The sequence below is a fragment of the Anabas testudineus genome, chromosome 11, assembly GCF_900324465.2.
Source record: "Anabas testudineus chromosome 11, fAnaTes1.2, whole genome shotgun sequence".
Taxonomy (NCBI): domain Eukaryota; kingdom Metazoa; phylum Chordata; class Actinopteri; order Anabantiformes; family Anabantidae; genus Anabas; species Anabas testudineus.
Window position 1 is genome coordinate 14406933 of NC_046620.1, and position 24575 is coordinate 14431507.

The following is a 24575-nucleotide window of genomic DNA, read 5'->3' on the forward strand; positions in this document are numbered from 1 at the left end:
TAAATACCTATTTGTGTTTATGTAACGGCTGCATTCTGCATGTTTGCTTGCGACCTTTGTAGAGACATTTTAAACTGCTTCAGTCTTTTTTTTTTTTTATTTAACTTGCCTTGGCCAATGTAATAGGAGTAATAGTGCCACTTTATTTTGCGACCCGTCCTGAGAAAAACAGCACAGCTCTGAGTCGGGGAGAAGCACGGCGTTCTGGTGACAGGGAGAGAGCACTGTCGTCACCATCCGCAACAGAAGAGACCAAAATGAGTTGGCCAGCTGCACATTTACTGAGAAACGCATCTCCGATCCTGCCTGAAACCTTTAGAGTACCACACAGGGCACTCGGCACTAACACGCTCTCATCTGGGGCTCGTCGTCTTCTACATCCAGGGGGCGCCACGCTCTCACACTCTGTTTGTATACCAGCACGTAGACTTGTTTATATTTCCTGTTGATTTCCCCACTTTAATGTATTTTCTTTATTTATTTCTGTCCACATCTGGCCAGATCACAGCCAGATACACCACAGCAAGTAAACACGCACATAGCCGGTAGCAACTACAACCTGTAGAACTCTTTGGTCACTCTGTATTTGATTTCAGGTTTGTTTTTTTCTTTTTGATATCTATTTACATCTGTGTTAGTTTCGCTAGCAGGATGGATGTTAACCTGCTGTTTATGATAGTTTAACTTGTTTCAGGTGCAATATATCAAATGTAACACAGTATTCTTATTTTATATTTCCTGTCAGACAGCAGGTTTGTGTTTAAGATGGCACTTTACAGAAGAATTTCTATTATTTTTGACTTGTAGATCTTCAGTGACTGACCGGTTGTTAGTTTATTTTTTATTTTATCTGGTCACACTGTACAGAGCATCTCTGAATCGTTTTAATAAATGCCAGTGTGGAAATATAATTTAAGTGTATTAGGAATTACAGTTTAAAGGTCTACTGAAACAGCAGAGACAGGTCAGTTGTGCCTGTAGCACCATGAATTATTTATTTATAAACTAGGAGGACTTTGTTTAAGAGCCTTTAAAGAAGAAAGAGCGATTGTGCTTTTTAAATAAAAGCACATAATAGTTTTTTTTAAATAAAAACTATTAAATAAGCAAAAAAAAAAAAAAAAAAAATCACTTTTTGCATTTGTGCAACTTTAACCTTAACCTTCTGTTAAAATCAGAGCAAATGCTTTCAGTTTCTCCTTTGTCTTTTTTCAGAAAGGTAAGAACCGACCTGCTGTCTGTTCTAGTTAATTGTGCAATAGTTGAGAAATCATCAACAGAAGAGGAGTAACAGTTGATAGTCTCAAGATGTAGCCCATTAAATACTTACACGTGTTTAGCTCTTTTTATCACCACATGGTGTGCTGTTGTCCGCTAACAACTGTCTTTCTTCATCTTTCTTCAAAAAGGGAACATTATGAGGCATCTTGTTTTCTCTGCGCCTCAGATAAAGGGATCTCTGGCATTCTTGAATTTATGGGAGGAGGGTGATGGTTTTTTTTTTTTTTTTTTTGGACCCTCCCATCATGTATACAACCCTATTTTTAGAAGAACAACAAAAAAAAAAAAAGGTCTGGGCTCCAATTTGCTTTTGTTTTGGAGCTAGGCCTCCTTTTGTATACTTGTATGGTCTTGTAAATGAAGTCATTTTATGTATCTTATTGATCTATTTTTGTGGACAGCTGGCATGATGTAAAAAAAAAAAAAACTTTTTAACTCTTGGTATTTGCACACATTCTCTTCCGTGCGCGCCTTTTGTGAAGACAACAAAAGTTTGTCTGAGTTAAACATAAAGAACACGAACTTATAAAAAAAAATGACTCAACATGTATAACATCCCTGCTAAATGTTTAATCCCTGGTAAACTATAAAAATACTTTAAATCTTTTTTCCACGTGATTCCAAATGTTATCAAGCTTGTTTGAGACTGTACCGTACTTGTCCCTTCGCTTTAGATCGAGTAACCTAAAACATGAGCAGTTCTTATTATAGGAAGCAGGAAATTAGACAAAGCAACGAAATGCGTCATTATTATATGAAGTGATTTATAGAAGGGAGCTGTTTTTATTCCCCCAAACGTTTCCAAAACCTTTGCGTCTTGCAACCAAAAAGAAAAAGTTAAAAATGCTGCCTTCAAAGTGTAGTGTGGCTGTACGTCTCTCGGTGATGTGCGTTTGTTGCAGTGTATGGTGTGTAATGAGTGGCAGGGCAGCAAGATGAGAGCAAGCGAGAGAGACTGAGATGTGTAGATATTTCTTAACAAGCCACGCGCACACTGCTGCTGGCAGTGCACCACAGTAAAGAGAATTGAGGCTTCAGATTAATTAGAAGCATCCATGATTTCCTCTCGTCACGGCATTTACCACAGATGAAAAACTTCCGCTGTCACACGGTTCCCACGCATTGTCTCACCACGTGATCGCTTTATTTATCTGGGAGTGAGTGAGTTAAAGTGAATTATCATACACTATGGGTGTTTTTTTTTTTAAAAAAAGAAAAAGCTTAGGAAGAGATTGAAAAGGCAGGGAAGTTGTAGCAGGTTGTCAAGAGAGATTTTCTGTGGATGGCAATGATGCTCTGTTTTTTTTTGTTTTTGAAGGTAGATGCATGAGAGGATGTGGAAACAGCGCAAAGCATGTGGAGCTTGGTAAGCTGCGTTTCAGATAGTTATATATAGTACTAGCTTGAATCAAACAGGACATACAGCACATGTCTGAGCTGAGATTTGAATGTAAACCCATGCGCTTGCTTGCTTCCCCTCCACGCCGAGCGTCCTCTAACCCCATTTTATCGCGTGCGAGGCTTTTCTAACGTATCTTCAGTCAACCTGAATTGTGCTATGTTAAAAAAAAAAAGTATTTTATTTTTGTAAGGAGAGCGGTATTATTCAGTCAAGGCGGAGGTCGAGTCAGAGAGGCGGTGTGGGCACAACCTGCCTTTAGATTTTCGGGAAAAATGAGGGCTTGTTCAGTTTACAATGGCCTTATTTCGTGCAGGAGATGTCGCTTCACTGTTGTAGCACACAACTGAAAGTTTTGACAAATGTATTTTGCTTGAAATATTGTACTGAAGTCATATATGTGTATATGTATAGTTTTATGAATGTATTTCTTAATCCTTACACCAGAACTGAGTGTAATTTTTCTTTTTTTTTTTTGTCATCTTGTTTGCTATACTGTCTCTTTGAAGACTTTTTTCCAGGGACCTCACCTGCATTGGTTCAGGTGGCCCCAACTTTTACTGTACTGTATACTGTACGTCTTACTCTTTGTGTGTTCATTTAAACGAACAGCGCTGTGGTTGAAACAAGCATGGATTCCGTCTGGCGACATGCATTTTTATTTATTTAAATCGCCACGATGGGTTTCAAGCAGAATGGAGCGCGATCCCCCACCCCCGACCCCCCGCACCGATTGATTACCTACCCACTTATCTTATCAAGCTGATGAAAGTGGTATGATTTTTGTACTTTGAACTAGAAGATATTTGCCGCATGGTTACTCTGATGACTTCTGTTGTATTTAATCTCTCTGATGGTGATTCTGAAAATATCTTAATAATGATAGTAACAAGTTATGAGGTGAACTCAGTTAGACTGCGATTTCAGAGGGAACTCTGTGTGGCGAGGCAAGACGTTTATCAAAAATGCTGTATCTTTACGTAGCATAGACTTAGCCTTCCGTTTTCTGAAATACATCTTCTGGCAATAACAATTGGCTGTAGCCTCTTACTTTTGCTGGGGCCTTTAATCGTGGGCTCTACCTTGCTCTTAAGAGTTTGAGATGGGGTGTATCATGATGACAAATGAAAAGTGAAATCCCATTTTCAAACACTAGAAGCAATTTAGACTCACCAGAGCATGCAATGCATTGTGAACAACTGATATTCTACAATAGCCCCCATGAACAACAATTCTTAGTTAATTTTTTAGTTTTATTTTCACTTTTCTGATGAAGCATGCATTCCATATGTCTGTTTGCCAATGTAGCAGCTGCCACTAGGAGAACAAAACAGAAACCACTGCTGAGTTGATGGGCAAATTGGAGCTTTTGCCGCTGATTAACGCCAGTTTGTATTCATCCTCTATAAATGTTGGTAATCACAGCACAAGTTTCCTGAGTAGCCATTATTGTCCTTTTTAGATGTCTGTCAGATATGTTAAGGCCACTGTAGCTCCCCTCCCCATCACGTTGTCAAGACAACCTCTATCTTATCAGGCCCAGCAAAGCACAAACTCCACACATACAACATGAGCTAATGGAACCTCATAGGTTTCTAGTGTTTGATGATATTTAAAAGACCACAATAGCATTATCTAGCTCATGTTGCAAATGTATGCCTTGGAATCAAATGTAAAAGTGAGTGGGAGCATCAAAACATTCAGCCCAGTTAAATTGGATTTCTGGTCCTGGTAGATGAGAGGTTGTCTTTTCTTAACTGGCCTTAACGTTTCCACCAAGGAGTGTTCACAGAGTACATTCTAAAGGGCAAAGCATAGCAGACTGTCTGATGTAAGGCTGTGGTTTATGGAAGTGAAGAAAAAGGGAGCTGTAATTTTATACCTGTGCTTTGTAAATGTTTTCTATGTGCAGTATTTGATAATGTAAAACTGGTATTTTTGTGGTTTGTACGCTGCAGAATTGATTACTTAAGGTGCACGTAGTTTTGTAAGAAAATAGAACCAAATTGAGGAAGAGAAAAAAAAAAAAAAAGCGCAATTTCGGATTCAGAAGCCTGTATTTGCATGCCCTGGACGCAAAGTCAATAAAGTTTATTTGAATCACAAACATATCTCAAATGTGTATTTTATTGTCTTCAGTTCTACATGTAACTTGTGTCTTTATATTGTTCACTTAATTAGATTTTAATTATGTTTAGACATTCTTACTGATCAATACTTTACTTGACACTAGGCAAAAATGAGTGGTTCAAATCTTTAGCATAGCATTTAATCAAAATGGTGTTTATTTTGTATGTTTTCAGAGAGACAAATATGAGATACACATTCTCAAATTCAATTAACTAGCCTGTGAGAGCATGAACTCCAAAGGGGCAAAACATAGAATGTAGAACTAATACAAAGTACATGTTCATCAATCTTGTTTAAGAAACGTACATATATTCTGATAAAGAATAAAATACACAATGGCTTGATTGACAACTACATAAAAAGATATATTCCTTTATTTGCTTTAAAAAAAAAATGAACTCATTACAAGCAACTTCAAATTAATCACAAAAGAAAAAGCCCAGGTGAGGCTTTTCACCCACAAAAAAAATCTTCACTGCTTTTCCAAAGACTCCTCATTTCAAGCTGATAAATCTGCTGCTACAGTGCAGAGACGATACATTCTCCCGTGGTAATATTGCTCTCGGCAGAGGAGGTGACTGCTGCTGTCACACTGTTGCCTCAAATGCCACCAAGAGAGAAGAAACAACTGTAAGGAATAGATGCGCTGTGGTTTCTGAGTTGTGAAGACTGTACTGCCTGTTTGTTGGCAACACTTGGAAAGAATTTTCTTATGCCAGAGAATTTTAATTTATTTCTCTCTTAGCGGCACTTTTTTTAAAATGTTTTTTTTACATTCTTAAACCTCACATTCAAAGTGGCAACAGCAAAGTGCTTTTAATAAACAAAAAAATAAGATTATTTGCACAAATGGCATGCATTTAGAAGAATTAATATATTTAGAAACACTTCCAGAGAAGCCAGCACTGAGTGATGCCGGGCTTGTGTATGAGAAATGTGCTGAAGAAAACATGAAGAGGTGACATATTATGGTTGTAGAATCACGTTTTTTGCTTCACAATGTGGAATTAGAAAACTCCCCACAGCGACCTGGCAATGCCTCAGCCTGTATGGTCACAGCTTGGTCCTGTCTTGAAGGTAAGACATTCATGGTAGAACTCGGATGAGCTGAACAATTCACCACACTGACCACAGAAAAGACACAAGTGCACACTGCTTGACGCAGTCAAAGAATATCAAAAAGGAACGAACGCACCCCCGACAACACTCAGGTGCATGCATTCAAAACCGAGTCCACATTCGTCGATCTTGGTCAAAGGCTGATCCACATGTACAGCAAGAGAGAAAGATTCAGAATTTAAATAATCCAGAGACACATTCAGGTATCGTAATAAACATACAGTACATACAGTCAGAGCTAGATAAACATTCCTCCTCATGCAGTTCAGTGGAAGCATTTCAAATGTGACACATCTTAAAGTTAAGTTTTCTGTGTCTTCATCTCTCTCTCAACTTCTCCATTATTTACAGACATTCAACATTATTTGAGGCCTCTAATTGTACAAGGTAGTTTCTTAACTTGAGGTGCGTGAGCGCTTACAGTGATGACATTGCATGCAAGTCACTTTTTTTTTTAAAGTGTCCCCCCCCCCCCCTTGCTGAGTATATATATGTAGGTAGCACAGTGGATTGTAAGACCACGAACGCCCAAACATACTGTTAAAGGACTGCTGAGTTAATTCGTCACTAGTCACTCGTTAAGTGGATATATAGTAAAGCATACTGGAACACTGTACAACTGTAATAAAGCTAGTTTTGATCTTTGGTCTTCCAAAATCCAATTCAGGACTTACACCATTTAAAGTCCAGATTCATTCTGTAAAAAGCCCTCTGTTAATGAAGTAGAAGACATCGTAATTAAGGACTGTCTAGGTTGTTTTTGAGACAGTGAAGATCTAGGAACTTATCTTAACATAAAGGGATCTCTTAAATTTTAATATCGTTGGACAACATTTTAAGGGACACACAGTTTTTATGGACTTTTACTCATTTCCCGACTTACACGGAGACAAATCCCTTAACTCTCGCTTTTAAGTGCAGCTTAAAGGTGTAATGAAAGGGTTGATAAGCATAGCATAGCTTGATTCCTGGGTGTTTATATTTGAATAATTAGCAGGGAAATAAATTTAAAATGACACTCCAGTGCAAATATGGTAAATCAGGAATGAGTACTTTCTAATGTCATTAAGAATGATATCATATTGTAGCTATCAGGTGAACACAAAGAGTTCTTATTGTAAAATTTAAAACGCAACATTAAAAACATTTTTAAACAGCTGCTAGTTTTTAAAAGCTGTCACTATTATTATTGTTAGAAGTCTACATCCAATGCAAAGATAAATGAGATAAATGATGTAGCACCAGTAACTAAGGAGGACATTTATGAGAAATTATAAATGATTAAAGTACAAGCGAAAATGCGCTACTGACAACCGAAACAACAAATTATTTTAAGCACACCATCCAATGAAGCAATGCTAGGCTGACCTTCAAACTACACAAAGATAAAGAAAATGCGACCTTGTATGTTTCTGATTGCGACCGATTAAGAAAAACGCTAAGATTCTTAAAAACAACAAAAAAAAACAAAAAACGAATTGTTCTTTTAAGTCCAGCGGTTAGTGAACACTCACATACAGCAGAAACTCACATAAAGGCTAGGTACAAAGAAACGTGTGTAGCCCTAACCTGTGGCCTCTCAACCCTGTTGTCTAGGTTGTCGTACAAAAATGTTCTGAAGGCAAGCATGGAAATCTGCGAAACATGGCCATGGATGACACAAGAAGAGGAAGCTGAGAGGAGAGAGAAAGAGAGGTAATAGTGGTTTCCAAACCATCCTTTTCACACCTGTCTCCTCCTCCTCCCTTGCATTAGAAAAGGTCTTATGGAGAGTCTAATCCACAGATTCCTACCACTCCGGTTCACCTCTTATTGTCGCTTTATTGGCGTCACATCACTTCTTGATTGAATGAGTTCATTTCCAGATGTTTGCTGTCATGTGCGCTGCACTCTGAGTTGTTGAACCTCCCGTGTGTTGACTGTTGTATCCCATCATGCCACTGGTGTTGTAGAGATTAATGCCGGCCATGTGCTGAGTCATCTGCAAGCCACAAAACACACATTCCTGAGAACCGTTTCCATTTTCAACACTGATAGAGTCCAAAACAAATATACACACACCTGGGCAATGTTCCACTGCATCTGATGAGCCTCCTGCACTCCATACACCTGCTGGTGGGGTAATGTGGCCAAACCTCCAACCTGTTGCTGTGGAGTCATCCCACTCTGTTGCTGTCCCATAATGCTGTTTTGCTGATGTGCCATCATTCTGCTTTGCTGCTGTCCCGTCATGCCCTGGGTCATCCCTGCCATGTAGGGTGAAGCCCCGATGCCGCTAGGCTGAGCCATGACACCCTGGGTGGCCATTAAGCCATTCTGCTGTCCCATCATGGTGTTCTGTTGAACTCTCATCATGTTGTTTTGTTGAATCCCCATCATGCCGCTCTGTTGCTGTCCCATCATGGCCATGTGTGATGGCATCATGGGCCCACCCATTCCTCCTGCCTGGGCTAAGGAATGGTACGGACCGTATGGGTGTGTCGGGTATCCTACTTGGTTCATGTACAACCCTATAATCAATCAGATTGAAAAACAATCAGAAAAAATAACTCTGAATTCACACTTAGTCGTTTGATTACTGACAAAGAAAATATTGAAACGCAAAAAGAGAAGTCTATGTAGATCTCACCGTGAGTAGCCATACTGCTAGCATGCACAGATGGGGTGGAAGCATACAAGGAGAGTATAGAATCCTTGGACAGTTTTTTAACAGCGCCCTCCTCTGTTTTGGGCACTGGATCCAGGAAAAGACTGAGGTTTTCAGGTACAGAGGCAGTCACCCTGCTCTGAGTCATGGAGCTAGAAACAGGCTAGAGAAAAGGGTGGCAGTGTGGCAGGGACGCAAAGAAATAAGACGGAAGGTTATCAATGGCAGGATGTGGGAAAGTGCATGCATAGAGTGTACAGTATGTACAGTGTATTATCTCCTACTGTTGTTTTAGTGGAGGAAACAGAGGAGGATGTTGGCAGAGAGCTGAAGAGATCCAGTGCAGAATGTGCCAGAGGTGGATTATAGACTGCTGGGCTCCCATTACTGTCTGGAACACATCCTCCCCCATTAAACACGGCAGGACTAGGAGCAGGAGCATCTAATAGAGAAGAAAGAGGAGCTTGGTTATCTGTTTCAACAATAACCCGTGAATTTTTACAGCAGTTAGCTGTCTGCAAACAAGCAAGATACTTTAAGAGTATCTCTACTATGATACGAGGCAACAATAACTGACATAAATTGAAAGTAATAAGACAATCCAAAAGCAAATGTTGCCATCTGGAAAAGAACATTCATAATGCTGACAGTGTAATGTAAACTGATTTAATCTCTGTCTGTACGCTGTTCAGTAGCCAACTGGCTGTATTAATAATAATCCATGCAGGCCTTCCAGCATTATATTTCAAATGAGTGTTAGTGTGTGCATGTTGTTTAGGTGGAATACCTAATCCAAGCAGATCCGTAACAGACTGGGTATCTGCCTTCGGACTGATGTCTTTTTTCTGTCACAATAGAGAAAATCAATAGCATTAATTCAACATGTCTTTAGAGATGAATGAGCCTGAATCCAGAAAGTGTTTTTCTCTGGATTCCTCGGTGGTGAAAAGACTGTCCCCCCTTGAGTCAGAAAAGCAAAAAAGCAAAGTTACATTCAATTTCCCTCAGCTGGCTGAAAACTCACACCTTGTGCCAACATACCTTATCAATTCTGACAATATAAGGACAGGACGAGGTCAGTTCTACTCTCCTAATGTTGTCATAAAACAAATATGAACATGTACTCACCAGTTTCATCTTTTCAAACACAACCGGCTCCTTGGGTATATTGTCACAACTCTTCTCTTTCTGCACAAAGAAAACAAATCTTCCGAGTCTGTGATCGACCCAAACATATATTTTTGTTTACAGCTGTATGTGTGCAGACTCACCCTGAGCATCTGGATGTCAATCACTTTATCCATGTACTTCTTCTTGTCATACTTATCCCTGATGAAGATCTCTGCAGACTGATCTGTCTCGGGGCGCTGGAAGCACTCAGGTAAAAAAGCCTCATAGAGACGCTTGGCCTTGGCATTTCCCATCTCTTGAACACACTGGGGACGCCAACACACACAGTAACAAATCAAGTAGTTTTGATAAAGCTACAATATTTAAGCTTGCACCAGCATTAGATCAAATGTCGCTTATCCGACAAAGATGATATGAACTGCAGAGATTAGAAAAGTTTGTAGTCTAAAACCAAAACTCAAACGTAGAAGTAACAGTCCAAATACATTTTCTCCTTTTTTATCTCTATGCTGAACTAATCAGCCGCTGGGTAAAGTTTCATATTTACGGAGAGACATGAGAGTGGTATTGATCTTCTTTAGACTATTCCATTAATGTTCTGAATACCTAGAAGTGCAGATTCCTTAGGTGCAAAGAGCATCAACTGGATTTAATTGCTGTCACATGACACATTTTGGAATTGGTCCATGACATTGAGGGCTGTCGGGTTTTGAAACACGATATGTACAGGTAATTTTGTACTGTAATCAGAGTTGGTTGTTATAAAATTTGACAATCCAGTCATTATATAATCCTTTAACGTCTGTTTTGTGGGATATCATATCCTATTTCACACAATAACATGTACCAAATGTCCCTATCTTATGTTTGTATCTGTAGTGTGACCTCTGACCTGGACCTGCTCCTGTGTCCACTGATCCAGGTTGACGGATTTGACCTTGGAGATGTGGACCCCCAGATTTCGATGGATACCAGCACAGCGGATGCAGATGAAAATGCCCAGATTCCAGGAAGCCCATCTTGGACCTGGTACGCGAAAACACAATGAGAAAATAAACAAAAGGGAGTAAAAACACACAAATGTTTGATAGCTAGAGAACGTGGGAGAAAGACTGGGCAATGAACATGAAGAATGAAAGCACAACTCTTCGTCATTTTAAGTCCAATTATAGAGAGACAAGCCTGAAACCTCAATTAGGAGTTTGAATTCAGTTGGGAACACGTCTAATCCTATGAAAGGATCCAGAAGGAGAGTTAGCCTACATAACTGAGAGGAGAGAGGGAAAGAAGTCACTCAAACACACACACACACACACACACACACACACACACACACACACGAAGAGCTTGGATACCTGCAGGGTATGATTACTCATTTGATCATGAGCCTGTGTGTGTGTGGGTGCAATGTTATCTGAGTGGGCCATTTTGTCCATCTCACTGCCGTGCGTATCTTAACGGATGCGCCGAAGTACTGTATACTCCACATTCACGTTCATGCTGTGTTGGTTTAAGCTTATTGTGTTGCGGTTGCCTCCTTCTGCAGCTGTCAGGGACCTGGTCAGGGGCCAATATAAACTCAACTGTCAGGCTATTTTTTGGCTCAAATTATGCAGCCATCCTCTTCAGAGAGTACTGTTAGCTACAAAGAGACTCCTGGTCCTTGCCTTGCTCATTCCAACCGGCCATATTGCTCAGTCTTCACCTTTCTAATGCCTTATAAGTCCTTACTTACAACCTTCCTAGCACAAGTTGATGCACTGCGGCTTTTCCACCACTAGGTGGAAGAGCAGCTTTTGATTTGGCTTTTTCTCTCCCGTGCAGCATTTTGCAAAGGCCATTCTATGCAAATGATAAGAGGAAGTGGAGTTTCAGATGCGAAAACATTCGAAACCTTCCTCTATGTGGCAGCTGCGGAAACGCGGTGTCTGGGTGCAGAGTCAAATAATAGACTCTTGACTTGTTTGCATCCTGAACTGTGAATGCCAAAAGAAAAGGTCATACTTGTTTGCAGTTTTAGGAGGCAAATATTGGACTGGGTGTAAGGTTTTCCCCCTGTTTCTGGTTTGGAGTCCATCATCCCGACTGTCTGTCTGCAGCATTAGTTGTTATGCCAGCTAATAACAGTAGAAACACGAAAGCCTGTTAACAGCTGTAAACACTGATACTGACTCAGAGAATGAATGCCATTTGTGTTGAACTCCCCCAATGCTGGAATTAGTTTGTCCTTCTCATCCTCTTTCTAGTACTCCCCCCCCTGTCTGGTCACCATTTCTTATCTCTCTCCTTCCCCTCAGTTGCCTCCCTTCTTTTCTCCCCTGTCAGTCCATAATCTTACTCTTTCAGTTGTGACTCTCCCTTTTTTCTCCACCCTTATTTTCTGGGGTTTCACCCAGTCGCTGCTTTTTTCTTCGACCTTTTTTGTTTTTAAAGGTCAAGAACAATGTTAGTGGTGAGGCTTGGGGAATGGCAGTGTTGGTCTATCACGCTATCGGATGGTTGGTTGAGACTATTGCATGGATTGCCATGACATTTTATACAGTTGTCCGTGGTTCCTGGGGGATGAATTCAACTGACTATGGTGATTCCCTGGCAGTTCATTTAGCACCACCACCATCTCTTTTCTATCTATTTATCAAGCACTAATTAACTAATGTCAGCATGCTAACACACTAGGGTGGTACCAAATTAAGCACCATCTAATTTGCATGCAGTGGGGTATTATCACTGTTTTAAATCCTGCACCATAGCATCCTCTTTGTTTCCAATCCTTGCAGTGCTTGAGTAAGAGCCCATATACAATATGTCTGTCCAGCAGCAGTCCACACCTCCGGGTACTTTGAATAGATATAGTAGGACGAGAGTAGGAGGACTAGACATCTAAAAAAGGAAGGAAAGATTGAGCAACTGAGATTCTCTGTGTTACAACATGTGCATTGCTCATTGTCCATTTCTCCACTGTGGAGTGGTGAAGACGCTTCCCTCTTTCTGTTTGTAATCAAAGAACAAATGGCAATACCCTTCTCGAAGTATTAAAAACAACTCCTCCAGGTGTGAATAATAAATCTGTCCTTAGTTTTTATAGGACAAACTATCCAAAAGCAGAGGATTTACAACAGACGACTGATGAATCATCCTGGCAATAAATTACTGTGGTTGTGGTTGTCAAACATGCAGTCTGAGGCACATCAGGAAAGCTGGGGCACAAGCCAAAAACAGAGACAAACAAGAGGGGATTTTATAGTCATAAAATGTTGGGCCTTAGCTGTTTGATGACCTGCTGGGATGTACAGGATCTATGATGAACCTTTCTGTCACTTAGCCACGCAGACATTTACATTGTTCATGAGAACAAGCATTATTTACCACTTTACCCAAAAATACAATATGTTATACTACACATCCAACTTCAGGACTACTGTCATCCTAATGTTCTAGTAGTACATGCTCATCAGTGTCCATCAACGTTATGGTACTCAACTGTCCACTGAGACCCCTGGAAAAGACCATGCCTTCCTCACTTTGTGATGCTTCTGCCGCAAATTAATTCCTCTGCTTCCTCCTTGTCGAACAGAGTTTCAGGTTGCATTTCTGGATGAACTGGCACTGTGTGTTGTGACAACAGTTTTCCAAAGTACGCTCAAGCCCATGTGGCTATATTCATCATTGTAGCATGAAGGTTTCTCATGCAGTGTCGCCTGAGGGCTTGAAGGTATCACACAGTCAAGGGTGGTTTGTGACGTTGGCCTTGATGCACTGAGATTTCTCCGGATTGCCTGGATCTTTTCACAATATTATGTACAATAGATGGTGAAAGACCTAAAGCCATTGCAGTGTTGAACTGACTAATATTTCTTTTGAATTGACAGTTCTCTAACGAAGTTTGGTACAAAAGCTTTGGTTATTTTTCCCAGCAGCTCTGGGCTTTTGCAAGAAAAGCTAACTCACTTGATGGAAGAAATGTTATGACTCTCCTGATTTGATTTCACTGGTTGACTTCACGGTTCGAAAGTCTGTGAAATAAAGCAGCTCGGCTCAGTCTTTAGCTCTAACAACTGTGTCCTTGACTATTTCAAAGACACAGGAACACACAAATTTGAACATTTACCTTCCCACAGGTGGTTTTCTTGATAAGCACCTACCCACGTATGCTTAGGCGCAAAAGTGCACGTCACACACACACACACACACATTTGTGCATGACTTGCGCACACACGTGCACAAGCAGGTGCATATGGCTCATTAGCCTATATCCCACAAGGATGAAAGGTGCTCTCTGCGTGCACCCAGTTAATCCCACAGAGCCTCAGTCATCAGTGGATCCTACACCCTCCTACACTACCACCATCACACAAACGCAACATTTATGTATACAAACTTGTGCTACCCCCCCAGGTCCATTAAACCGATCCAGAACCCTGAAGCCACCCGGTGACCCAGTCCCGTTCTACAGTATACAGATGGACGCCTATTGATAATTTACTAAAGCACGCCTACCATCTGCTGGCAAGTATCAAACTAATCAAAAGATGAATGAGACAACCATCACTAAAACACGTTTGAACATTTTCTGACTTGTTGTTTTGCTTACTGATACTATTATTTGTACCCTCTGTAGTCAGTGTGACTATTATTTATGTAAGGTTTGAGTGTCTTCTTGTTTGGAGCATGAGATTAGAGATTTATAAACTTTCAAGATCTGCCATGCCCACCTACAGCATTGCACATAAACTCATCATTGCACCCTATAATTTACTTGAGAGCCTCTGCTGGTGATGTGATGGTGTGGTGGTGGTGGAGGAAAATAGGCATGACATCTCCAGGTTATATCTCCACGGCAACAGGGACCCAGTGTGTACGTAAACACAAGTACAATGGAGACAATAAACGAGGTTGGGTTTTATGCAAGTGCAAACACACACACACACACACAAACACACACACACACACACACACACACTCACACAAACGCAAATGCAGCCCCTTGAGACTGAAACCAGAGGTGGAAGTGTGCACTACATTATGCACTTGCCTCACTCTCTCTCCTCTGTGTCTTCAGTTTTTCCTGACAGCATTAGGGATCTACAGCAGAAGTGTCACATTGTGAGGACATGGTAACAAAAATAAAATAAAATAAAGAACACAGCTCTGTACAGTAGGTATAGATAAGGATTGGCCAATGGTATTGTTCATATTTCTTTTAATGGGCTGGTGTAAGCATCTCGTAGCTCCATACATTTTGCCACTTCCTCTTCAATCATCCAGTGACTTTGATGTAATCTGCATCAAAGCAAACAAGATTAGACCAAACATTGAGCACGAGCCATATGGCCACAAGCCTAAACTGAGACAAGGAAGGACAAGGGACAAATGCATTTAAGGTGTGCACACATGTGAGTGCACGTGGTTTAAAAGTGCATGCTTACATAGAAAGATGGGAAACAAGCATGGAGTCTTATGGAGCCACATATTATTACGTAATTAAATATACGATGATCATGTTGAGGTTGTAGTATTAGACAACTAAATGATACAGGAAAAAATCCCCTTTTAGTGAGTTTAACGTGACAGCTTCAGCGTCCTTGATGTGTGTCTGTAGCTGCTAATCTCATGTTAAGTCTAATTAGACCAATCTGTTGCACAAAAAAAAAAAAAAAAAAACACACAAAGCAGCAAATCATGCCTGATGACCACGTGAGAATTGTGAGAAGTGAATTGTGACAAGTATCAAATCAAAGAAGGTTCATGCCACAGCAATCCAAGTTCTGATTTAAATAAACTTTGCCTCCGCACATGTCCCTGACTTCAGATCAGAAAGATCAACTGCATCACAAATGTAAAAATTCTGCTTCATAATTCATTTTCTGCGCGCATCGACTGCAATCTAGTGCTAAAGAACAATCACATCTTCAGAAAAGTAGCAAGAGCCTGATCAAACTGTGCTTTTTAAAAACTGACTTCTGAACAGTCACAAGTGTGTTTGCCTCAAGACTCACAACATCTGCCGCTCTATTTATATCTTATTAAAAGACCATCCAAAGGCCTTTAGACATGCAACAATACACCTTGTATTATAAAACGCAGCATTTAGAGTACCCCGATGTACTGAATGAAACCAAAACTTTGACAATTTATGTTAATTTAACAAAGTACGGCGCAATCTTTACCACTCTGTCCATGTCTATGTACCCTGTATATACGTTTGACTAGATGTGATCAAGTGTTGTTTCTTCTGGGAAAGCTGAATTTTTTATTTTTTTTTTTATTGTCTACCTTCTTTACTTCCACCATCTGTTTGTCAGGAAATATTTGCCACGGCAGCATCTGCATCATCATTTTTACCTGCATTTAGCAGCTAAATTACCAGCTGCAGAGTCAGCAGTAAAATAAAAAAAAAAAAACAGAACAGTGACACAGGCAGACAGAGAGTGAGAAATATAAAAAGAAACCCACATATAAAAACCTTAATAGTAATGTCCTTCATCTGCATGAGCAATAAACATCAACTGAGTGGGAGCCTTGACATTAAGGTCAGCCCACTCAAAAAGTGCCTGTTGCACCACCTGTGTGAATTGTACCAAACATTAAAAATGTTCCATCCATCCATCCAAAAGGGCAACAATAGTTTATTAATTTTAACGTATTCCCTCCAGTCATGAATCAGAGACCCACATACCGATCAGAGGGGAATATGTAAGATGTGACAGAACACTTTTGCACGTCTACTATGTGTTGTCAAGCGCTGGAGCTGCACATTAACTGCTTACTCAGTTCACATTTAAAGCTTTCAGAAGGAATCCTAATGGTGTCTCTATCATGACGGTGTGCGATGACGTGTGCATTCAGGGACCTCACGTAAGAATTTATGACTGACGTAGGAGCGTCACCAGCAGTGTGGAAGTACACGCTGAGTGGCACGCAGCTGCCCCCGTTGAATCATTTCTCGGACAAAGTATGGCGTCACGACTCGCAAGGACAATTTCATCCGATCTCCAACAACAAGTTACAAAATACAGATGGTCCATATGATATGCGTGGGCAAGGGTAGCAACGAAAATGTGAAAAAATACTAACCCTAACCCATTACCTATCAAACCACTCACAAGCTGCAAAACATGTAATCATTTTTCACTCTGCGCTGAGATTTGTGCCCAGGAGCACGGACGCACCAGTGAGGTGATTTTACAGTCATACATGATATCAACTTATTGACAATTTATCCTAAAACTAAATGAACACGATAATAATAGATTATAATATCATATGAATCATGCTTTCCCAGATCTAGTAACATGATTTTCTGGAGTATTGGTTTGTTGATTCCAACTCAGTGTATTTGTAACCAAAATAGCCGTGTTTACCCCCCAGTATGGCAAAACAGGTTCAGCAAATATCTGATGACACAGTTCAAGGCCTCACTGAGGCCCAAAGTAGACAGAAGAGCAAGTAGACAAACAGAAACACACAACACTACTGGGCTGGCTATTGGGGATTTGTATGAAACAGTTCTATAGTAAATGATAGATTGTGTTAAACTATCCCCCCCCAAAAAACAAACAAACAAAAAAAAAAGAATGAGGGACCATAGTAAAGTTGAGACATTACTCTAGATCTAGTCATACACATCTACATTATAACTTATATTGAGAGGACATAAAGATTCATATCATACATATCATAAGGTCATAGTTGGAAATAATGCAGTGTCTTTTGTTGGGCTTTAGGGTTCTCTGTGTCCCCCATCTGCACTGAGGCTCCAAGAACAGTCTGTTCAGAATAAGACAAAGTCAGTAGATGTCTATCTGCTACTCCAGCGGTTTCCAAACTGAGGTTCACAGTGAACTCACAGTTAAAAGGCTCAGGACAGATACATGAATTCTACACTGATCATCACCTGGGCTCGTTTCCCCCTTCGATAGAGTTTGTCCAAAACCTCTTGAGAGACATTTCCCATCACCCCCCCCCCCCCTCCTCCTCCTCCTCCTGTACCATACCTACACAGTAATTGGTCGAGGTGATGATAAATGCAACGCCGGATTTTCCAGCGTAGTAAATGAACAGGAGGGTTGATGCTGCTCTCCATGCTCGGACACTGACTCAGGACGAGCGACCTACCTTTTGATTCGCAGTCGGCGCAGTATTTGTTCTCCTCCAGCGCCAGTAAAGAGTTGAGGACAGCCTGGTATCTGTCAACGTCTTTCACAGATTTGCCCGTCATCATTGCACTTGTCCTCCTCCTCCACAGCCCCCCTACGGGTCCCGCTGTCAAACGAGCCTCTTTATTAGACGAAATGAAAGCAAGTGCGTTTGCAGAGGCGATGCGCTGCTGTTCCTCTTCCTCCTCGGCGTGGAGCGCGGCGAGTTTTGCGCCTCGGCACGGTGGGGTGACTGCCTGCTTCTCAGCCAGCCAGCCAGCCAGCCAGCCAGCCAGCAGAGGTGCAAATGTCCTAATGGGCACGCGTAAACGTGGAGGACAACGAGCATGTGATCACTAAGATTTCAAATCTAACGTCGACTCTGAAGCCCAGCTGGAATCTATCACTGGCTGGTACTGAAGCTCTCAGCAGACTGTCTCTCTCTCTCTCTCTCTCTCTCTCTCTCAATCACACACACACACACACACACACACACACACACACACACACAGTGCAAACAGTGTTGGCATTGAAGCACGCAGCACAGATGCACAGGCAATGAATATTCATTAATAAAACAAAAAATGAAAAACTGTGCTCGTCCTGCATTATAAAGTAAAGTCGTCACGATACATTAACGCTTAGATTGCTGTCAAAATCTTACATATAGCGCCATCCTGTGGCCAATCGTGAGATTTTTTTATTTTTATTTTTATTTTGTGCCCCTGTTGCCCTCCAGGACGCTGGACGGCGTAAAACCTCTCACCGCAGAAACAGCTGACTGACGACTGCAGCAAGGCAGATCAAATGTACAGCAGCACTGCCGGAAGGTGGACGAGCAGAGCTTCAAAATAAAACAAATAAATACACATCAAACTAATTCTTTTTATATGCTTTATGAATGTTTTATCTGCTGACTTATTTCCATTTGTCATTTCATTTGTCATTTGTCTTTTATCTATGTTCTTTGTAATATATCATTTCCTTAGTAATTGGTTTTTTGTCTAAAGTAATACCGGAAGTTTGCTTTATTCTCATTAGCTTGATAATAGTGGATGTGTGTGACTACTCTGGCGATTGCGGAAATAACTGCCTAGCCAGAAATCAAATAAATAAAGGATTAACATCGAGTCACCACCTGTGTAAGCTTGTAACACTGTCCACAATGTCCAGGCAATCCAACCGAACAACAGACAGCAAGAAGATGGTAAGCGACTTCCGCAGGATTAACTAAGCTAGCGTTAGCTTGCCTAGCTGCCAGTATGCTAACCAGTAGCCACAAAACAGTGTCAATAAGTAGTTGGTTGTAATATACCTCTGAGAGCTACTTGTCAGTCGTGAATATTTGATCGACAATCGTGCTAGGATTGCTCATATAAACATTCAAATCGGTCGAATAAGTATTCATTTACAGTTGTAATATAGTGACTTTGAAAGGGAGTCTAATTCATTCTACTGCATAAGCTAAGTAGTTAGCTTCCGCAGCTGTGTTGCTAATAGCACGTTCAATCCTGACACCTATTCCAAATAAAATGTGTGATTTAGTAAAACAGTGCAACATTTATTGTCAGCATGCATTTTTATGTGGACAAATTGAGAAAAAAACAAGAAAAGAAGCAGCGTGACCTGTGACCTGTGACCTGAACCACAATGCATGTTATAATAATATAACAATTTAAGCATTATACAGTTAAACACTTTATAAGTTTATGGAATAAAGAGATCAGCACCATCTATAACGTCAGAGATTTGTAATTAATTTCAGTTTAGGGACATGTGACACTGGAGTATAAAGTGTACATCATGTATCGTAATATCATTAATTTCACTTGTTGTCTGCCTGCATGTGGAGATTCTCAGTCATCCAGGTCATGGTTACCCCAAAGATGCTGTTCAGTGGCAACTGGACTTGCTGTATGTCCCTAAAGGCGTTTCACCTCTCACCTGAACTGATGAAATGCCGTCATTTCGCTGGGTTGCTTTCTACATGCTTGGAATATTTCCGTGGGTGGTTTGGTGAATGCTGTGAAAGGAGATGTAAAAATGTACTAGACTTCGGCTTCACTAGAATTTTATTGCTTTTATCCGCAGAACTCGGAGCTGTTTACACTGACCTATGGGGCTTTGGTCACCCAGCTTTGTAAAGACTATGAGAATGACGAGGAAGTCAATAAACAACTGGACAAAATGTAAGTTGCTTGTCTATTTTCATTCCATATGTCCATATCCAATTGTAGCATGCTCAGACCTGCTGGTGTGAAAACACCAATTAGTTTGAAGCAGTGCTGCTTTAGTAATAAATTACTAACTTTTGAATCATGCATGTCCCTGACTGCAGCACATCTGACCTGCAGCAAACAGACAGACCATGTTATTATTTCTGTATAGATAGTAAATGGTTTTATATAGCGTTTTCTACCTGACATCCACACACACACACACACACACACACACACACTCACAGAGCGATGGCAGAGGAGGCAACTTGGGGTTCAGTATCTTGCCCAGGACACCGATCCCATGATTGGCAGACAACTACTCCACCTCTTGAGCAACACAAGCTGCTCCTTCAATGTGAAAATGTGACGTTCCCTCTCTAGAGCCAGTGTTTGGTTTGCCCTTTCTGGAAACATGGCGACCTCTGCATATATAACGGGCTCAACCTCAGATAAACAAGATACAGCAGTTCTATTTTAAAGTGATCAGTAATAAAAACATAGTTCATTCTAGTGTAATTCACTTTAATGGTAGCTAGCTGGTAAAATTTGTTAACATTACATTATATAACTATATACTGTACTTTCAACATCACACTGAACCAATCATTTTCTCCAGCATGTTTTGCTTGTCTAACCCAGGAAATGGGAAGGATTTTTACGACCTCCTTGGTGTCTCACTTCATCTCACACTTTCACACTACTCCCGACAGAATTTGGTTTTATTTCCTCCCTGTACTCCTGCAATGTTATACAATGTGTGGGACCTGTGAAGAGGAGGATGGGAACAAAATGTCTCGAAGGCAACACTGGATAACATTCTGTCAGAAAACGAAGATGAAGAGAAAATGATGGGTTTATGACTCAAAAATTCAAACTTTGGAGCGTATGTACTTTGCTTTCCTGGTCGTGTAGCAACCATAATCTGTGTGAGATGGGACTTGTCTCTTGTAGCCATAGAAGGCAGCGAGTGTACACTGCCCACTCTGGCCAACTGGTCAGAGACGGACCATTTTAGGACTGGGCTTCATACACTGTAGTTGGATGAGATGACTTGACCTTTTAATCGGAATCATTTTCCAAATGACCAAAGATGTCTTGGAGGATTTGAAACCATCTTCACCTTTTTGCGGTGCATTACTGTTTAACCTGTTGCTTTTTTTTTCCCTCAGTAACTTCAGTTTACAATAAAGAGGAAGAATAACATTTTCTCCCCTTTCTCTTGCTTCTCTTACCGTCTTTCTCTCTTTCTCAGGGGTTATAACATCGGAGTGCGTCTCATCGAGGACTTTCTGGCACGCTCCAGCATCGGAAGGTGTCAGGATTTCCGAGAAACGGCTGACGTCATTGCTAAGGTAACTGAAAGGTTTCAGGCCAATCAGAGCGTGACTGCACACTTCTTCTCTTAAGATTCTGGGAAGAAGCGGGAGAAGAAGAAAAGACAGAAGCGATAGATGATTGATGATTGATGAAACCTTTTGTAAAACGATGAGCAAAAGATAGAGGATTGTTGTACATTGTAAATTCATGGCTTCTTGCAGCTGCTTCACAAGTCAAGCTTTCCAGTGGCAGCCTGAGTGATAGTCACTGTATTTGGTTGGAGGATCAGTCACCTGGTTTGGCTGTGATCAGCAACTTTGATGTTCAGAGACAACAGCAAGCAGTAAAACCTTTGAAAAAATGTTGACACTGCACCCTATTTGAACAAGAAATCATGTTGGGGCTGTCAGACACACTTGGTTTGTGTTTTTTATGTTATCATTCTTTGTAGCTGTTATTCTTCTATTTTTTGTTTTCAACAACCATGAAGCTGATTCTGATTGTGACATGTCGGAGTAGAGAGTTTGGCCTGGAACGCCGTTTCATCTTTTCATTTTTATTTTTTTTTTTGGTGCTCATACATTTCCTTTGGAGTCATAGTAATTAGTAAAAAGTTGCTGAGTTATCCTGCATTGTTTCCTTATTTGTCCACTTCTAAGTGTATTATGGTTGTTGTCGTTAGGTTGCATTCAAGATGTACCTGGGAGTCACCCCCAGTGTGACCAACTGGAGCCCAGCAGGAGATGAATTCTCCCTCATCCTAGAAAACAACCCACTTGTAGACTTTGTGGAGCTGCCTGATAACCACAGCACACTGATCTACTCCAATCTGTTGTGTGGGGTCCTCAGAGGAGCCCTGGAGATGGTGAGGTCAAAGCACCAATATTTACACTGCTGATATGCTATACATAGACGTGATTTTCTGAAGGTTATTGGAAATACACTAAACACAGTAAAAGTGCTATAAATGAATACGTTTCTTTCCACTAAAAACTTTTTGCACATTGAATTGGAACTGAATATGAATGTGCTTTAGGTCCAGATGGCGGTGGACGTCAGATTTGTCCAGGACACACTGCGAGGTGACAATGTGACAGAAATTCGCATGAAGTTCATCAAGAGGATTGAAGAAAATCTCCCAGCTGGAGACGAGTAACTGAAAATGAAGGAAAGCCTTTGTTTACAGACTGAGAGGGTGAATAAACTGGACTCGAAACATCCAGCTGAGCGGGGGACATCCCAGTTGCTCAGAGCGTGTTTCTTCTTTGTATTAACACAACACTCTGGATTTCTTACCGTAAAAGTTTAAAAGGGATCATGGCTGGAGTTATTTAAAAAAAAAATCGAGCGTCATTCTCCAGACTTTTACCCTTCGTGTTGTTAAAAGAAGAATGGTTGAGTTCAGAGAGACTATTGAGAACTATCGCAGATCAAAGAAACACTGTACACTATTAAAACACAAGATCATAACACAGCCCTTCTACTTTAAATATCATAGGGATGGGAAAAAAATCTAAAAAAGCTCATTTGGAGGGGGGTGTAGACGGGCAAAAATATGCATCAGTCCATTTATCTGCCACCATCCCTCATGAAAAATCCATCTTTACTTCAGTGTCACCTTAATCGACGTGAGCCCCTACATTGTAATGTATGTTTTTATGTTTGTTTGTTTTTTTTTGTTTTTTAACACAATCACATTGTATATTGCTGCCAGTTGTTTGGCATGATAATTTATGTAGACGCCATATGTTAAATAAATGTGACATATTTGATATGGCACTTGTGTTTGTAATAATGTGGCTGTTCGGAGACCTTGGACACATATGCGCAACATACTGCACCACACCACCTTGTCAGCATGCTGTGTGGGTGTTAGACTGCAGCCGCCCTGCAAATGCAAATAATAACTGAGCCTGTGTGTGTGTGTGTGTATGCGCTTGGTTCTTGTTGTCACACCTGTGAATGGCTTTACATCATCGAGCAGTAATGAACAGAACTTTTCATTTAGGCCTGCTGCACACCTCGTCAATAAGTGAAAACACAGACGGCCGTTCACACACATACCCACACACACACACGCACACACACAGATACTAATCATCCCTGGTTGATTTATAAAAAGTAAGGATCTGGTCTTGATAATACATTAGCCATGTTTTTGTTTTATTCTTTGCCTTTTTTTTTTTTTTTTCTTTTATTGTGTAGAAGAACAAAAACGGCACTAAACTCATGAGTCTGCTGAAACCACTTAAAGGATGAGATTGTCAGATAGGGCTTTCCTTTTTGGAGAAATCTGTCAGCTATTAGCTGCTGGAAACCTTCAGGCTCTACACACATCCTATTTTATAGCTGCTATTACATGAGCCCATTTCTTGTTTTACAGAGTGAATATTTAGGGTCTTGACGTTGTGTTCTCCAACTGGCCACCAGAGGTCGCTGTGGGCATTGCTTTCCTCACATGCAGGCAGTATTGCACCAAAGTACGTGGCTTAAGTTATGTACATTTAGCATTCTTTGGCCAAAGATGGGTATTGTGGGAGAAATATATTTCCTTATTGGTAGGAGGAGAGGCGAGATGGGCCAGAGAGCATAAAAAAATAAGAATAAAATAAAGAAATTCACATTGCGAACATGGAAACGAGAGAAAATTTGCACTAGCAGATGCCAGTTTGTTGACTCTAGTTTAGATTTGGCTCTAGATTAGACAAACAATGACATCATGCAGTCTTTGTTCTTTCTAATCCAGAAGAAGATGTATTGGGATGGGATTTCTCAGTGTTATTTACTATCTTAGGCCTTTGCCCACTCTTGTCTCGGGGTAGTGCTCATATAAAAGGATGAAGAGTGGAAAGTGGAAGCGCGGCGAGGGCATTGAGCATGCACTAAGCCTGGCGGGCCATTAATCGAGCTCTCAACGCGTTGCGTTCACATATCTATGCGCCCCGTAGGGCCTGCGTCGCACAGAAAGCCGAGCAGGAAATAGCTTTTGTGCAGAAGCTCAATGTTAATGACTTGGCAGAATTAGAGCTGTGTACCTGGGGGACGGATGGCCAGCTGGGTTTGTGAAAACCTGTATTACTCTGCCATATGCTTGCAGGGATTAAACCTGACAAAAGGCCAACACGTATGCACACATACTGCACATCGAGGGAGAAGTGAGGATGAATTTATTACCACCATCCTATTCATAAATAGGA

The 24575-nt window shown here is 40.8% G+C and overlaps 2 protein-coding genes across 2 annotated transcripts; one reads left to right on the top strand and one right to left on the bottom strand.

Annotated features, from left to right (window-relative positions):
* Window positions 1-4947: 4947 nt before the first annotated feature.
* smap2 (small ArfGAP2) lies at window positions 4948-18286 on the bottom strand. The gene is made up of 9 exons (XM_026347697.1): window positions 17823-18286; window positions 10600-10733; window positions 9848-10012; window positions 9705-9764; window positions 9364-9421; window positions 8861-9018; window positions 8559-8739; window positions 7991-8439; window positions 4948-7910 (listed from the first exon to the last, which is right to left on the bottom strand). Exons 1-9 carry the CDS (start codon window positions 17926-17928, stop codon window positions 7785-7787), a joined length of 1437 nt encoding a protein of 478 aa, XP_026203482.1. The 5' UTR covers window positions 17929-18286; the 3' UTR covers window positions 4948-7784.
* Window positions 18287-18867: 581 nt separating this feature from the next.
* On the top strand, window positions 18868-23157 carry trappc3 (trafficking protein particle complex 3). The gene is made up of 5 exons (XM_026347740.1): window positions 18868-19049; window positions 19934-20031; window positions 21314-21413; window positions 22061-22243; window positions 22415-23157. Exons 1-5 carry the CDS (start codon window positions 19008-19010, stop codon window positions 22532-22534), a joined length of 543 nt encoding a protein of 180 aa, XP_026203525.1. The 5' UTR covers window positions 18868-19007; the 3' UTR covers window positions 22535-23157.
* The last annotated feature ends 1418 nt before the right edge of the window (window positions 23158-24575 follow it).

Excerpts from the sequence above, each read along its gene's own strand:
- smap2 (XM_026347697.1), bottom strand. The coding sequence starts at position 17,928 with ATGATGACGGGCAAATCTGTGAAAGACGTTGACAGATACCAGGCTGTC. Across the intron at positions 9,422-9,704 it reads TGTTTGAAAAGATGAAACTG|AAAAAAGACATCAGTCCGAA; the intron begins GTGAGTACATGT and ends CTATTGTGACAG. Across the intron at positions 7,911-7,990 it reads TGCAGTGGAACATTGCCCAG|ATGACTCAGCACATGGCCGG; the intron begins GTGTGTGTATAT and ends TGTGGCTTGCAG.
- trappc3 (XM_026347740.1), top strand. The coding sequence starts at position 19,008 with ATGTCCAGGCAATCCAACCGAACAACAGACAGCAAGAAGATG. Across the intron at positions 20,032-21,313 it reads AATAAACAACTGGACAAAAT|GGGTTATAACATCGGAGTGC; the intron begins GTAAGTTGCTTG and ends TCTCTTTCTCAG. Across the intron at positions 21,414-22,060 it reads CGGCTGACGTCATTGCTAAG|GTTGCATTCAAGATGTACCT; the intron begins GTAACTGAAAGG and ends TGTTGTCGTTAG.